General features: G+C 36.1%; 1 protein-coding gene across 1 annotated transcript in view; it reads left to right on the plus strand.

The window, feature by feature from the left end:
* LOC149779189 (medium-chain specific acyl-CoA dehydrogenase, mitochondrial-like) overlaps positions 1 to 18,266 on the plus strand; it is a 45,204-nt gene that overhangs the window by 4,209 nt on the left and 22,729 nt on the right. Inside the window, exons 3-5 of the mRNA XM_089939761.1 lie at positions 2,417 to 2,514; positions 8,205 to 8,274; positions 17,151 to 17,251. Of these exons, the coding sequence (XP_089795887.1) occupies positions 2,417 to 2,514; positions 8,205 to 8,274; positions 17,151 to 17,251 (269 nt within the window). The remainder of the gene's footprint in view (positions 1 to 2,416; positions 2,515 to 8,204; positions 8,275 to 17,150; positions 17,252 to 18,266) is intronic.

Genomic DNA, 18,266 nt, shown 5'->3' on the forward strand with positions numbered 1-18,266 from the left:
TATGAAGGACTCCCGCCTAAGTGATATTTTGCATCCCAAATAAATAATTGGCATCCAAATACGCGTGATTAAGCGTTTTTGAGACCTCTGCACATTCAACAATACCATTTATTGTTTGTTGTTCCAATTTTTTATCTTGACAATTATTCCAATTACATTTCAAGAGGTATATAACTGTGTCAGCATTTTTACTTCTATGTAGCATATGTAAGAAATGCAGATCAATAAACAAACCATGCTTTTTATGAGATATCAGTAAACAAACCATACCATTTATGACATATCAATAAACAAACCATGCCCTTTATGAGATATCAATAAACAAACCATGCCCTTTATGAGATATTAATAAAGTTGTTAGGCTGTCTCTTTTGGAATGGAAAATATTTGCCAAATTTGCTGATGGAAGAGATTAGGAATAAAGTGTGACAAACATTTTGTAAAAGTTATACCAGGTAGCACTGGTGAGAATCTATAAGTTAAGGAGGTAAAAGTTACAGAAGATGAAAACTATTTAATATGTTGTTATGTATATTTGATTTAATTATATCTGATTTCATTTGTATTTAATTTTATTGTTTGTTTTTTTAGTTTTTCTCGATAATTATTTTTCATTATATGCTATTGTAATGTAAATTTATTCACTGGAGGTGATATTTTTCTAGAAAATCAGTTGACCTGAATCATTCTTTCGTAAACAACCAAATTTTGACCTAGATCCTGACCTTGATTCAAAATTGATAGCAGCCATGTAAATAAGTTCTATTTTTATTTTAAAATGATTGGTTGTCAGTCATGATGGGACTATGTGATTTAAGAGTAAACATTTTTTTATATATTTATTTCTTAGAGTGAAATGATTGGTTTTAGCCAGGGTTATGTTAGGCATATATGATATAAACATGATTATGTGACCTCCCTTTCAATTTCACAACTTGGAAATTTTGAAAACTACATTTTAGAATACAATATAACCTGTGTTTTATAGAAATATTCCCAGCCAGTTGGGCTCTTATGCCGGAAAGTGTATGTAGTGCGTTTGGAGTTATTTCGAATTACTTGGATTGAGAAGAATTCTTTTTTTTTTCTTTCTGGAAAATATGTGCTCATGTGAAATTCCTGAACAAAGACAGCTCTTACAAAAATTTATTTGGATTTCCAAAATTGGAGTTATATTTCTTGTTTCTACAAGGAACAGTAGACTTCAGCACACTACAGGTTACAGCATATGTCATCATCTTCCATCTTGGATTCTTAGTCGGGACTTGAAATCATTAGGACTTCTAAAATTGTATTCATGGATTATTCTTGGATTATATTTGGATTTGATTCCTAAAACTGTAAGTTCATTATTTTATATTTTTCAAAGTTTGTTGTTTTCATTCTTTCTTGTGTTACTGTTTATTCGAGCCTAAACACGTAACACTGTAGTGTTCTTTGTAGTTAGATATGTTATTGTTAAGATTGTACACAATGATTATACAAAGTTTGCTAATGTTGAATAGTACATAATTTCATTTTGTTTCCATTATCATATTTTTTTTGCAGTAGTACTTCTGATAACTTGTTCAGTTTTATAGAACGCCTTAGTATTAAGGACATTATGATACAAAGTATCTAACCTCTGAATCCAGTAACTTTATTTAATCAGTCTGTTCATTTCTCCATGCACAATATCAATTGGCATGAAAGATAAATCACATGAAGATTGGTTATTATATTAAAGTGTACTGAAACATTATAAGAGAACTGAGGAGCCATGCAAAATTTTTTTATAAATAAGTGGCGATTGTTCTTTCTCTTTAGAAACTTGTTCAAGAGTTTGTCCAACATATTACATGTTATTTTTTTTTAAAGGCTATCAAATAAATTACATTTGTCAAATGTTATTGGAGTCATCTGTAAGATACTTTCTTTCCCAGTGGCCTTAATACTAATGCATTGTTTGAAGTTGTATAAAATTTTAATAAAATAATTGATATGCTGTGTAAATGTATTTACATATCAGTTATAAATATATAATTGTATGTATGACTGTTTGTCTTTCCATTGTGTTTACAAGTTCTGATTGGTTAATAATAAGAGTATGTAAACAGTACTCACATCCCCTTGACTTTTGGATATCCCACTGGGCTAGTCATTTTCCAGCAGGCACTATTGCTATGTACTAACATCACATAGCATCATGTAAAATATGAAATCTTTTACTGCCTTCTCTCGTGGGATCTGTTCTCCAACTGTGATGTTTGGTGGGGTGTAGTACACTTGCCTTCTGTTTGGTTACTATACCTACCAAACAACACTATAGTTGGACACTTCCCATGGGAGAAAGTAATATAACAGGGTAAAAAGTTTAACATTTTCTTTGTTTGTGTAAAGTTAGATATAAATGTAATTTACACCTGTACATTTGCAGAGCTGTCAGATGAACAGAAGGAATATCAACAGTTGGCAAGGAAATTTGCTAGGGAAGTTGTCATCCCAGCAGCACCTCACCATGACAAAACAGGGGAGGTAATTTACAGGTTATTTTATGCAATTATACTTGTCAACAAAAAACTAATATTAGCACAACATTGGTAGACAAAAGCACCACATTGGTAGACAGAAGTACTACATTGGTTGACAAAAGCACCACACTGTTAGACAAAAGCACCACATTGCTAGATAAAAGCATGCCTGTTGTTTGTAGCATGGTAATAGTAACAGGGCTCACTGGAATTTTATAACTAGGAGTCCAGGTCTCCCATTTTGGTGAAAAAATAGGATTCCAACCAGCAAAAGTTGCAGTCCCCTTTCAAAGGATGTGAGCTTTGCAGATTAGAAGAACTATTGGTTGGCAATGCAGAGTTTAATTTCCACATTCTTTATAACACTGACATATAGCTTTTATTTGTCCATCTGAATTTTACTGAATATTGTCAGCTTTGTCAATCTCAGGGAAGGTCTTATTCCAAACACTAAGCCAGGTATCACACACTTCCTTACACTTGGCTACTGTCCCATCTGAACTATCAGTTCTAGCAGCTTGAGTACTCTTCTGAATATCATTACAATCTTCATAAGTTTGCCATTTAACCCCAAAATACTTATCCAGATTTACAATTGGCATTTTGTCTAAGTCTCATGATATCTAGATTTCGAGGTCACATGCACTACTTGTTCAGCTACTATCAGAAATGAACACACTAATGAAAACTAAAGTTGTTTATTTGATGTACTCTTATCAATAACCATAATGTAGATCTCTGGGTCTTTTTGCCTTTCCATTCAATCACTGTAAATTTCAGTACATTGTCCCACCCAACAGCCAGTCATAGTCTTTGAACTTGCTGCCCAGCTATTGCATCATGTTCTTTTGATGTATAACATCAATATGCTCATCATGGCATTGTCAATCATTGAATTGTGTCATGATTGTAAACATCAGTACAGCTAATTGATCAACACATTTTCCCAGTCAGCAGGTGGCTAAAGCAAGTCTGGCAAGTCTTTGAATTTTGCTGCCCACCTATTACATTCATACAGATGACTCCTGCCTACATGATTTTCTGTGTAACAGATTAAAGAATTTGCATTGTAATTAAGCGTTTCTGAGACCTCTGAACATGTAGATGTTTTAAATGTAAAGAACATTTTCATTCTGCTTCATCAAATTTTCAAGAAAGGAAGCTTCAGTCATCATGTCACAGTCTATTCTAGTATGTGTATTACAGAATTCATACTGGTATTCAATATTTGAACAGGAAAAAGTTATGTGAATGAGCAAAATATTTGAATCATGTCCAGAGTTGTTAATGTACTATTGGTGTTCAGTTTTACTAACAGGAAGTTTTCTCCGGCAAATAGTTGTTATAGGGTTTAACACCATTTCCCAGCACGAGGTAGGCTATACATGGCGGCCAGTATAACTGGTGGAGGAAGAACCCTGGAAAACCCAGGGAAGAACCACTGACCCATGAGAAGCTTCTGGCAAGCTTTCTCACATACCAACTTTAGCCGATTGTGAGACTCAAACCCAAACAGACAGCGGTGAGATGGCAGTGATCTAGAACGGTGAGCACTTTAGACCACTTGGCCACTCGGGGCCCCTTCTCTGGCTAATGCATTTCTTTATCACATTATGATAACTTTCCTTGCTACCTCCAAATCCAATCATCCCAGAAAGACAGAAAAAGTTATACTAATGTAATCTGACAAGGTAATTATTATAGGGAAAACATGGTTTATTAAGCAATTAATTGTTAATGCAGTTTCAAGTTCTGCATGATCAAAGTCAATGCTTATGATGTCACCACTATCTATAGTCACAGATGTGTTTATGATTGTTTTTTTCTTTCTTTTTCCATGTCAGTTCAGTCCCCTTTTCTCACACATTTATTCATATTCTTTGAATTACAAGTGTTTGACAAGATGTTTCCCTGGTCATCAATTGTTTGCATAGTGATTTGGTTTGTAAGATGAGATTTCTGCAAGTCATATCCAATGATATATTTGCAGGCAATCTGGATGACTGGTGAAACCTTTTCAGTTTCAACATCTATCCCCACTAATTCGTAAAAACACAAGCTAATGTTATCAGAGTAATCTATATACCAATTGCATTATTTGTTTTTAAATTAAATGCAGTATGTTCTTGCAGGTCTGTGTAGGTATGTGAGAAAGCATGCCAGTAGCTTCTCGTGGGTCGGTGGTTCTTTCTGGGGTTTTCCCAGGTTCTTCCTCCACCATTAATACTGGCCGCCATATATAGCCTATCGTGTGCTGAAAAATGGCGTTAAACCCCACAACAACAACAACAACAACAACAACAATTCTTGCAGGTCTGTAATTTCATATTGTAAATGGTCAATTTAATTGCACTTTTAACACAAAAGTAACTTCAAGTTCAACTCATTTAGATTTTTTTCCCCTCATTTTTTCAGGATTAGTTGTACCATTTTTTGATTTAGTACTTTTTCAGACAAAGAATCATTTTCAAATTTTAGGAAACTGAGCATATTTTGGATCTGTTGCAATTTTGCACCTGTTTTAATTATGAATCTATCTTGTTTCTTTTTACTCAGTAATGGCCAATTCTGCATTCAAAATATTGCATTTTTGCAGCTTGTTTACTTCTTTGATTCTTATTTTTTTATTTATTGGTTTTAATTGTTTTGGTATGCCTCAGATCATACTGATGATTTTCTGCTTTTAAATTAACAGTTTCTTTTGACATGCTTTATCAACCTGAGTGCTCACATTTAAATTTAATATAGCTGTGCATACTTTTTCTATCTCTGGTTCTTGTAAACATGACTTTGAATGTATGCTTTCCTCAAATATGGATTGAGGGTCTCCGAGTGGCTGAGTGGTCTAAAGCGCTCTTTGTTATGGATCACTGCCATCTCACCTCTGTCTACGTGGGTTTGAGTCTTGGATTCGGCCAATGTGGGTATGTGAGAAAGCATGCCAGCAGCTTCTCGTGGGTCAGTTCTTCTTTCTGAGGTTTTCCCGGGTTCTTCCTCCACCATTAATACTGGCCGCCATGTATAGCCTATCGTGTGCTGAAAAATGGCGTTAAACTCCACAACAATAAATACAGATTGAATATTATTTGGCATTTCATTGACTGCTACTTGATTTTTCAGAGTTGTTGATGATTGAAACATTTTTTCCAATAGATCAGGTATATCCTGAAGCCCGCAACTTTTTCTTATGGTCTTAATTATTTTTTGCTATTTACAAAGTCTAGTTATTTTTCTTACCAATGATTTTTTTATATCTATGTATTGAATGTTTGGTCCAATTTCATTGTTAAGTTCACTAACAGCTCTGTTTGACTTCTCAGGGAAATCTGGTTACCTAGCCATATTAGTATTAAAGGTAATGAAAAAGCAGATTGTGCTGCTAAAATTGCCCTATCCCAAGAACCTTCTGATTTTAAAATACCCTATACTGATTTTAAACCTAGCATCAAAGTGACTTTATGTCAGAAGTGGCTGGCATCATAGAATGATGCAATGAATAATAAATTCATGCCATCAGGCCAACCCTAGGATAATGGACTCCTTCCTACAGAACCATGCATAATGAGGTAGTAGTCATTGCGAATATTCAAATTGGTGTTACGCATATAACCCACTCCCACATACTAAAAGGTTAAGACCCACCAGAGTGCGTTTCTTGCAATGAACGATTCACTGTTAACATTTTACCTCGTACAGCGTAGTTACAAAGTACAGCGAGCTATAAATAGAACATCTGTTACCTATTCAACTCCATATGCATAGGTCTACCTGATAATTGCTAAGCAATGTAGTGTATATTACGTTTAACAACGATTTTAACCATTTTACATTTTTGGTACACATTATGTGTGGAAAAATTTAAGAGTAAAGTCCATTTGTTATAGCTGTGTAATTATTTTTATGGACGAATATTTATGTGCTTTAAAATCTTGCGAGAACTTGTTCACCATCAAGTCAGTGAGACCGCATGACCAACCATTGCTGCCATTTCTCATACTTGAAATTTACATGTTTTTTGTCCACCTCTACATCACTAAGTCATCTGAATTTTATAATTTATAAAAACTAATTGCTGTCTAGATCAATATTAGAGCCTTTACCTAAGTTATTGAATCTTTCATAGTTGTGATTCCAATCGTGAAAACTTCATAAGGACTGAATGAAATCCGTGACCTCCATTTTGGAGAGTGAAGATTACGAACCAGTTACTTTAAATAACAGATATTGACCAGAGCATAAAAGTGACCATGTGATCTGACATAATTATCATTCGCAGAAATGAATGTAGTATTTAATAGGGGGTTTTCCCTAAAAGGTGGCGCTTCGAAAACCGGCTTAAAATTGCTGATGTTTACAGCAGACGTCAAAAGACACTTCCATGCGAATGGAGTAGAGGTGTGCAAAGGCGCTTGCATGAGGTAAAGGGTTAAGCACTTCATGATAAGGTGTTTCGACCAGCAACCAACCTGTGATCAATATTACGATGTGGATAACATGAAGGAACTTTTTGATACATTTAACATTACTTGTATTATAGAGTTCCTGAAAGCACTGAACATTTACTCAAAGCTCTTATGCCATCACCTTGAGCACATTTGTGTAATGTTTTTACCGTCCATTATTTTCAGCAATTTTTCATCTGTCTTTATTAACATATACCATTATATCCCCTGTTGATCGGGAAGCTTTATATATTACCCATAACCATCTTATCATTTTATTTGGTTTTGATATCACAGGTTGATATAAAACCTTTTATAATTTTTAAATAATTTTACATATAACCTTTTGTATCTCGCTAAATAGCCTAACAGTGCTGGTGTGCCGTAAAAATAACAATCAATCTCAAGGAAAGTTGATTTCTGGTACAACTCTTTAAGCTTATGGATGGGGTTCAATATATTTTCTTTTGTCAAGTAATGTTTCTGGTCGAATCGTCCAGGATAATCCTTTCTGATTGGCGGAAAAGTCCAAAAGGCCAGAAAACAGTTGAATACAGCCCTACTTATATCAACATTGCTTTTGCCAACCAATTTCCTATGTTGACAGAAAATCTATATAAAAAAACACCTTGGAAAACAACACCAGTTCGTGTTCTTACTTCCAAATTATGCCTATGTTCACATTATGATAACAAATAAAATTTATATGTCAAAATAGTAGGTCATAACTTGAACAAATCTTTGTTTTCTAATTGCTTATGGTGGCAAGCTGCCAGGTATGAAGCTTTCAAATATTGATATCTCCTTAACAAAAATGCATTTGTTTATTCTTCCAAAATTAGCCTTTCTTGGCATCTTCAGTTTTTACAGGCACCCTTAATCAAATCAAGTTAGCTACATTCTTTGATAAAAACAATGCACCTTCATCAAAGGAAGTCATTGCCAAACCTGAATACAAGCAATGGATATGCGATAGATAAGAATCATAATTATATGTACTACTTTGTGTATTGTTGAATTTGTGTTTTACAAGGTCTGTCTGTGCTTAATTAAAACTATTTAGTAAACAAATGTCATTAAATATTTTGTAATCATTTGTCATTAACATTTTACTTCATCCCCTAGTCAGTCTCACTAATATGGTTACATATGTTGCCTCATTCAGACCAAAATCTAGGTCAATTTAATTAGCATGTAAATAACAACTATTTAGCCATGTGCTTTGTGTTATCTTTCAACTGTTTATTTTCAGTATCCATGGGAGGTGATCAAAAAAGCATGGGAGATAGGTCTGATCAACTCGCATATTCCTGCTAAGTATGGTAAGTGCGACTACTTTATTAGTGTAATTTGCCATTGAATTGGATTTGTTATAGATTTTCATGCAGCTTGCATGATTATTAGCATGGTCTACCTTTAGTGTATCAACAGTTACTCTGAAAATAATTATGATTATGTAGGGGTACATTGGAATCCTCATGTTCAACTATACAACCAAAGATCCACCACATGATCTTTAATGTTTAAGACTTACTGCATCTTTTTAAATACTGCTGGATGCAGTATATGAGAGAATTCTTTGAGTTTTCACTGTATTGCTGTGAAATTAATACAATTTATTATTGTCATCCCCTGAAAATATAGATGTGGACAAATAAGAGTACTCCCAAAAAATTCTTAAGAGTTATGATTTTTTTTTTTTTTAAATACTCATTTCCATCATGAGAATAGGGGGTGGGATGCATGTGAAGCAATATATTTGTCTGCACATTGCTCACCATTCCTCTTGTTTTGTTTATTTTGGTTGCCCTCCTTCAGTATAAAAGCCAAAACTGCTAACCAGCATTTGTCCCTTAATTGTTTTTTTTTTTTTGAGTCATATTGATTTTCAATTTGACATAAAATTAACAGTTTGATTTTCAGGAAACAAAAATAATAGAAACCATAGTCAAAATTTTAGTATGTATATCCTATGTGTACTTGTAAACAAAAACAATCCAAAGGTTTAGAAAATGCAATGTAATCTTGCATATGTCAGATTCTTGGGCATTTGATCCTACAACCCCAACCACAGCAAGTTCATCTTAAATAAACTGAGGTTTGTTTGACTCGCTGCAATCTATTTTGTGGGCAATAGACCCATACAGTTGACAGAATAGAACATTTGTATAATTGAAATTCTGTTTCCAGTAAATATGTTGTACTGATAAATATTTGTAAGCCGATGTCAACTCCTTACATCTAATGCATTGCAGCACATCAACACAATTAGGCTATTTAGAGCTGAGGCAAATAAAGTTAAATAGCTTCCCCAAGGTCAGTAACCTGGCTAGGATTTTTTTATTGCATGCATTATTAAGGTAAGACAGAATTTAAATTAAATATTCCATACTTATGAATGAAACTGTAGTGTCTTGATTCAGGGGATAAAATTCCCTACCTAACTAGCCCAGGAAACTAAAAATTATGAAGGGCAAGTGAAACTTAATGTTAGTAACACATTGTTTTCATAGATAAAGAAACTTTTTTCCAGCATCATCCTTGCTATGATGGTTGGTCCCAACTTGAATTGTCACCAGTGATTGGTTCTCATTGCATAAAGACCTGTCCTGCTAGCTTGCAAAAAGCACAGATTGTATCATAGTAATAAGAATAACAATATGCTGAAATGTGGGACTGCAAGTGGCCAAGTGATCTAAAGTACTAACCTTTACTGAACACTGTCATCTCCCCTCTGTCTTTGAGGCCTGACAATACTGTTCAATATACTGTATAGTGCTACATTGCACTAGGCTGACTCATGACCAACTGTGCTACAGTACCTAGTAGTTAGTATGAGCTTGCCTTGGGGAAACAGTCCTGCAGATCCAATATAAATTCTTGACCACAGTTTATCAGAATCACTGTGGATAAAAGCAGAGAGAAGATAGCATACTGTCCCCTTGTCTGTACTCAGACCCCCACTGTGAAAAGACATTCATTTGGTGGTGACATACCAGTTGATATTATGGCCCAGGGTAGCTGATAGACAGGTTACTGGTAAGTGCTATGAACCTGGACCCAAAGAATGAAACAATGTCTAAATTTCATTAAAACTGAACTTTGTCATCGAATGCACAGCTACGGCATAGTCTTATAAAGCCTTCTATTATGCAAAATAGGAAGGGTGACAGTGATCCAGCAGTGACCTGTATCCCTCTCTAGCTTCTACATTGCAGTCACGTGGTCTTTATCAAGTACTGTACCCATATGACCACTGTTAATTAAGAGACGATCATTTCAAAGCTAGCTTCAATTCTTGCAAGAGTCGTATTTCAATTAGATAATTCCTCCTGAACAGAGTATGTCTCCAACATGATGATGAACACGCATTGAAATAATTTCAATGGGGTTTCAGTTCTTAAAGAGAACCATCTATCAGTCTAAAGATCCTTTACTTTCAGGGTTTAATTAATTCTGGTGATTATACCCACTGAATCAGTATGGTTGGAAACAAATCTTGGAAAATTTAAAGATTGAGAAATCTTTTGGCAGATTATAATCATACACTGTACTTCTGCCAGAGATATGTGAATAATTCCATTTCTTGGTTTGTTGATTCTGGTTGTTGCAGAATTCAAATGCATCAGTGAAAAACATTGATGTAATCTCATGCTTTGTTAAAAATATTTATTACACATGCACATATCTAGATATCGGTGAATATAACTTGAATAAGTTATAACAGTTTGGTTGGAACAATGGACATTGTTAGAGGAACTTTAAGTGAGCTCAGATGAAAACTTTTCAGCAGCGTGTGATGCAGGATTGCTGAAGACTTCTCCATCTCTTATCCTCACCATGAAAAAATCCATTCATACCAATTGATGATGACTTTTAAGTTACTGTCAGAAAGGCATAATTGATGATATTCAAAGGCTTGCAAAAATTACTAGAGCCAAAATTTATAAAATCATACAGCTGTGGCAAAAATGATGGACTAGTATCTTTGCTGCTGTTGCCACAGTTGATTAGTTGGTTGATTTAGTTTGGTTTGGTTTGTTTTTTTGTTTTTTTTTTAATGCCATATTTCAGTACATGATAGGCTATACACGGTAGCCAATATATTAGGTGGAGGAAGAACTCCAAAAGACCACCAACCCAGATTGGTTGATCTGTGACAAAAACTCACTCTGTGAGATATGCAAGTGATCTGTAAAAGCAAGCACCTTGGTATACTTGGACACATGGATTTGCCATTTAATTTGATGTTTATCTCCAACAGCCGAAGTCATTTAGACATGAGACCTCAGGTTTTGATTGATTATTATGGCATTCATATCATTTTCAGATCAAGAGAATCTATATATGGCAGCTATTTTTACTGCTGATTAAAATCCAAGTACTTCTGAAATACCATACACCAATTACATATAACCACTGACCTTCCACAATTAACAGGCAACAGTATCATGTACACACTGGAGGCAAGTAATCATATGGCAAGCATCTTGTACTGCTCTGCCATGAAAGCCCATCATATCTGTATCACAAGATAAGGTCTTATACCACTCTGCCATGAAAGTCCATCAAATCTGTATCACAAGATAAGGGTCTTATAGCACTCTGCCATGAAAGCCCCCCCAGATCTGTATCACAAGATAAACATCTTATACCACTCTGCCATGAAAGCCTCCCAGATCTGTAGCACAAGATAAGGGTCTTATACCACTCTGCCATGAAAGTCCATCAGATCTGTATCACAAGATAAGGGTCTTATACCACTCTGCCATGAAAGCCCCCCAGATCTGTATCACAAGATAAACATCTTATACCACTCTGCCATGAAAGTCCATCAGATCTGTATCACAAGATAAGGGTCTTTTACCACTCTGCCATGAAAGTCCATCAGATCTGTATCAAAAGATAAACATCTTATACCACTCTGCCATGAAAGTCCATCAGATCTGTATCACAAGATAAGGGTCTTATACCACTCTGCCATGAAAGCCCCCCAGATCTGCATCACAAGATAAACATCTTATACCACTCTGCCATGAAAGCCTCCCAGATCTGTATCACAAGAAAAGGGTCTTATACCACTCTGCCATGAAAGCCCATCAGAACTGTATCACAAGATAAGCATATTATACCAATCTGCCCTGAAGCCCACCAGATCTGTATCAAAAGATAAGCATCTTATACCACTCTGCTATGAAAGCCCCCCAGATCTGTATCACAAGATAAGGGTCTTATACCACTCTGCCATGAAAGCCCCCCAGATCTGTATCACAAGATAAGGGTTTTATACCACACTGCCATGAAACCCCATCAGATCTGTATCACAAGATAAGGGTCTTATACCACCCTGCCATGAAAGACCCCCAGATCTGTATCACAAGATAAGGGTCTTATACCACTCTGCCATGAAAGTCCATCAGATCTGTATCACAAGATAAGGGTCTTATAGCACTCTGCCATGAAAGCCCCCCCCCCCCAGATCTGTATCACAAGATAAACATCTTATACCACTCTGCCATGAAAGCCTCCCAGATCTGTATCACAAGATAAGGGTCTTATACCACTCTGCCATGAAAGCCCATCAGATCTGTATCACAAGATAAGCATATTATACCAATCTGCCCTGAAGCCCACCAGATCTGTATCAAAAGATAAGCATCTTATACCACTCTGCTATGAAAGCCCCCCAGATCTGTATCACAAGATAAGGGTCTTATAGCACTCTGCCATGAAAGCCCCCCAGATCTGTATCACAAGATAAGGGTTTTATACCACACTGCCATGAAACCCCATCAGATCTGTATCACAAGATAAGGGTCTTATACCACCCTGCCATGAAAGACCCCCAGATCTGTATCACAAGATAAGGGTCTTATACCACTCTGCCATGAAAACCCATCAGATCTGTATCACAAGATAAGGGTCTTTTACCACTCTGCCATGAAAGCCCATCAGATATGTATCACAAGATAAGCATCTCATACCACTCTGCCATGAAAGTCCATCAGATCTGTATCAAAAAGATAAGCATCTTATACCACTCTGCCATGAAAGCCTCCCAGATCTGTATCATAAGATAAGGGTCTTATACCACTCTGCCATGAAAGCCAATCAGATCTGTATCACAAGATAAGGGTCTTATACCACTCTGCCATGAAAGCCCTCCAGATCTGTATCACAAGATAAACATCTTATACCACTCTGCCATGAAAGCCTCACAGATCTGTATCACAAGATAAAGGTCTTATACCACTTTGCCATGAAAGCCCATCAGATCTGTATCACAAGATAAGCATATTATACCAATCAGCCATGAAGCCCCCCAGATCTGTATCAAAAGATAAGCATCTTATACCACTCTGCCATGAAAGCCCCCCCAGATCTGTATCACACGATAAGGGTCTTATACCACTCTGCCATGAAAGCCCCCCAGATCTGTGTCACAAGATAAGGGTTTTATACCACACTGCCATGAAAACCCATCAGATCTGTATCACAAGATAAGGGTCTTTTACCACTCTGCCATGAAAGCCCATCAGATCTGTATCACAAGATAAGCATCTCATACCACTCTGCCATGAAAGTCCATCAGATCTGTATCAAAAAGATAAGCATCTTATACCACTCTGCCATGAAAGCCTCCCAGATCTGTATCATAAGATAAGGGTCTTATACCACTCTGCCATGAAAGCCAATCAGATCTGTATCACAAGATAAGGGTCTTATACCACTCTGCCATGAAAGCCCTCCAGATCTGTATCACAAGATAAACATCTTATACCACTCTGCCATGAAAGCCTCACAGATCTGTATCACAAGATAAAGGTCTTATACCACTTTGCCATGAAAGCCCATCAGATCTGTATCACAAGATAAGCATATTATACCAATCAGCCATGAAGCCCCCCAGATCTGTATCAAAAGATAAGCATCTTATACCACTCTGCCATGAAAGCCCCCCCAGATCTGTATCACACGATAAGGGTCTTATACCACTCTGCCATGAAAGCCCATCAGATCTGTATCACAAGATAAGGGTCTTATACCACTCTGCCATGAAAGCCCCCCAGATCTGTATCAAAAGATAAGCATCTTATACCACTCTGCCATGAAAGCCCCCCAGATCTGTATCACAAGATAAGGGTCTTATACCACTCTGCCATGAAAGCCTCCCAGATCTGTATCACAAGATAAGGGTCTTATACCACTCTGCCATGAAAGCCCATCAGATCTGTATCACAAGATAAAGGTCTTATACCACTCTGCCATGAAAGCCCATCAGATCTGTATCACAAGATAAGGGTCTTATACCACTCTGCCATGAAAGCCCCCCAGATCTGTATCACAAGATAAACATCTTATACCACTCTGCCATGAAAGCCTCCCAGATCTGTATCACAAGATAAAGGTCTTATACCACTTTGCCATGAAAGCCCATCAGATCTGTATCACAAGATAAGCATATTATACCAATCAGCCATGAAGCCCCCCAGATCTGTATCAAAAGATAAGCATCTTATACCACTCTGCCATGAAAGCCCCCCCAGATCTGTATCACACGATAAGGGTCTTATACCACTCTGCCATGAAAGCCCATCAGATCTGTATCACAAGATAAGGGTCTTATACCACTCTGCCATGAAAGCCCCCCAGATCTGTATCAAAAGATAAGCATCTTATACCACTCTGCCATGAAAGCCCCCCAGATCTGTATCACAAGACAAGGGTCTTATACCACTCTGCCATGAAAGCCCATCAGATCTGTATCACAAGATAAGGGTCTTATACCACTCTGCCATGAAAGCCCCCCAGATCTGTATCACAAGATAAACATCTTATACCACTCTGCCATGAAAGCCTCCCAGATCTGTATCACAAGATAAAGGTCTTATACCACTTTGCCATGAAAGCCCATCAGATCTGTATCACAAGATAAGCATATTATACCAATCAGCCATGAAGCCCCCCAGATCTGTATCAAAAGATAAGCATCTTATACCACTCTGCCATGAAAGCCCCCCCAGATCTGTATCACACGATAAGGGTCTTATACCACTCTGCCATGAAAGCCCCCCAGATCTGTATCACAAGATAAACATCTTATACCACTCTGCCATGAAAGCCTTCCAGATCTGTATCACAAGATAAGCATCTGATACCACTCACTGACTCAGCCATGAAAGCCCCTCTGACCATTGTTAGAAGTCTCATATGAAAGCCTAGAAGTGGGAGATAGAAACTGTGACAACTAGATTGAAAGTGCAGAATGTTACTGCTAGGCCATTGGTAATGATGATGATGCTGTTGACAATACAGTTATCTGCAATGATGTTGATTTTATGAGTACTCTGGGGAAAAATGATTCCTTGACTTTCATCCATTTAAAAAATCTAATTTATGATATGAAAGTGTTTGACTTGCTATATTTCTTTAATTTTAAACTTTATATTAGTCTTGCAACAAGGGATAAAAATAAGATGTCAGTACCTGAAATATATGTTCTTGCAAGAAATGATATAGTGTAAAAGTAGGCAGAAATAATGCAACATCACTTCCACAATCATTAATGGGTTTTTTCCCTGACAAATCATGTATCAAAAGTTTTACCAAAACATTATTGAAGGAGTAATAACAAGGAATCATTATGATTACAAAAATCATGAATTTATATCCTTGCTAAACTGTATTTACTAAATGATCACTATGTTTCACTATATTTCTTTGTTCTCAGGCATGCTGCTTTTGATTTGAATAATAATTAAATAATGTATTGCTTTAAATGTGTGGTAGTAAATACAGTTTAGTAAGGATAATAATTTATGATTTCTGTAATATGATAGAAGTCCCTATTATAAAATCTATATTCATGGACATTAAATTAGTAGGTATTAAGGGACTGATTAATGACATCAACAAATAATAAGCCACCAAGAAATTGTTTTTATTTCACAGTATCAGAGACATACATAGCTGACAGACAAACAAAATGACAAATGATTATAAGAATTCAGTAGATTACCTCCAGTCAGCTGTCATTTAAATCGCTTCTGTCCTAAACCCGATAATAAAACTGCTTCTACTGCCCACTAATCCAAAGCCAGAAATTATTTTAAAAAATATATGCTTCTGTAAGGGGCAGTGTTTTTTTATTAAAACATATTTGATGGTGGATTATAATTTTTTTTAATTGCTTCTGTTGTGGGTTGGTTGAATTTTTTAAAGTGCCTTCCCACAGGGGGTATATGTTTTACTGGAACAGCCCCAAAGCTTAGTTGCTGTACTAAATCCACATAATTATTTTTAGTAGTAGTAGTATTAAGTATTATTTAAGAAATATATTTTGCTAGAAAAATTGGTTTCTTGGAAGCCATATAAGTGTCCCAGGTTATATTGCTGCTTATTGGAGTCAAACGAATGTGCTGGGTATTAATGCCATTCAAAGAAGCCATATACAGAGATCCTCCCAGAGCTTGTGATTGTGTGATTTGCACAAAATGTTTACAGACTCACACACACCGCTCCGGTGGCCTAGTGGTTAGAGCATCCGCCTCGGATGCGGGAGGTCGTGGGTTCGATCCCCGGCTGAGTCATACCAAAGACTTACAAAAATTGTACTAACAGCTACCTCGCTTGGCGCTCAGCATTAAGAGGTTAGTGTTAGGTCTAGTCAGCCTGGTGTCAGGATAATGTGACTGGGTGGGACATCATGCTACATGTCTGCGGCATAATGCCCCAGTGCTGGAGACATCACTATAAACTGTCACACTGCAGACATCATAGCAATATGACTGAAAAATTGTTAAAGCTACGTTAAAAAATACAAATCACACACATACAGACTAACACATGTTGAAAGCTCTCTATTCAAGTGTGTAAGATACATAATGTATTGAGAAAATTAAGATATTCATCATGGTGAGGTTCATTTAAAAGATGTTTTCTTAAGTACCATATAGATTCGCTTATAAGATGAGTCAAACTGCAAACTGCATGGACTAAGATCTGCCCTTGTATTATGTCCTGATAAGAGACCCTGATCGGCAGGTGCATTATGCTATGGTAGATCAGGCTCGTTGTTGCTTGCAGTTTGACTTGGCTTATAAGTGAGTATATATGCTACATTAGTGCAAGGGTTTGTCAAGAGACAAAATTGTCATTTTTTAATAAAATATAATACACAATGACTACACATTTTCAGGTGGCCTTGGTCTTGGTATCTTTGATGCCTGCCTTATCACAGAAGAGCTTGCCTATGGATGTACAGGAATACAGACAGCCATTGAAGCCAACTCACTTGGTGTGAGTGATCTGTGTTGTATTTTATTTCATTTTCTAAGAAATATTCATTTGAGATTTGTATGATCAGTCCACTGAATCACTTGCAAGGTGTTACAAGAACTGTCTCTACATGAACTGTTTACATCCTTTTTTTGAGTCCACTGTTAGTGGTTGCTTGACTTACTGATCATCTTGGAATGTGTGTGTCTGTCCATTTGTCTGCCCACATTGTAGATTAACCTCAGTGTTAAAGTTTGTATGTATGTCTTTATTAGCTAAATAAAAAGTCAGGCTTGATAAAACTAACCATGTCTTGTATTAAATCTTCACCCAAAGAAATCAATCAATAATGACATATCTTTGAATACGTCACAAGATAGAGGCTTTGCAGTAATTATTCACTTTTAAAGTGCACATGACTGTTGACAAGAGGACATTAAATTTTGTACCACTTTTGTCTGAAACAATGTAAAATTATAGTTAATGATGGTATTTATGCTTTAGTCATAATAAGGATGGCATTAAACAAACCAGTACATGTATCCCTGAAAACAATATTATCATCTACCTTTAATAAGAATTATGTTATCTAACTGAATCAGCTCAAAGAGAAAATAAATTTGTTTTATACAGGTAAATGAACAAACCATGTGTTCCATACACTCGGGTAAATTATCAAACCATTTATTCTGTACAGGTAAATGCTTGAACATTTTGTTCTATACAGTCAGGTACATGCTCAAACTGTTTGTTCTATATCTAAATGGTCGGACTATTTGTTCTATAATAAAATGCTCAGACATTTGTTCTGTTCAGGTAAATGTTCAGACCAATTGTTTTATACAAGTAAATGGTTAAACCATTGTTCTAAACACTGCACATTGGTCTAGTTACTTTCTTACTCAAAGTAAGTTTGTTTGGCTTGACTGAGTACTGTTTTCCCTTCAAAAAATAAAATCTTGAATGCTTTGCACTTTACAATTTTTTAATGTAATAAAAGTTAATTTGTTAATAACGACATTGAACTAAATATTTG

Source organism: Sinohyriopsis cumingii, chromosome 17, assembly GCF_028554795.1.
Source record: "Sinohyriopsis cumingii isolate HCF-2022 chromosome 17, ASM2855479v2, whole genome shotgun sequence".
NCBI classification, from domain to species: Eukaryota; Metazoa; Mollusca; class Bivalvia; order Unionida; family Unionidae; genus Sinohyriopsis; species Sinohyriopsis cumingii.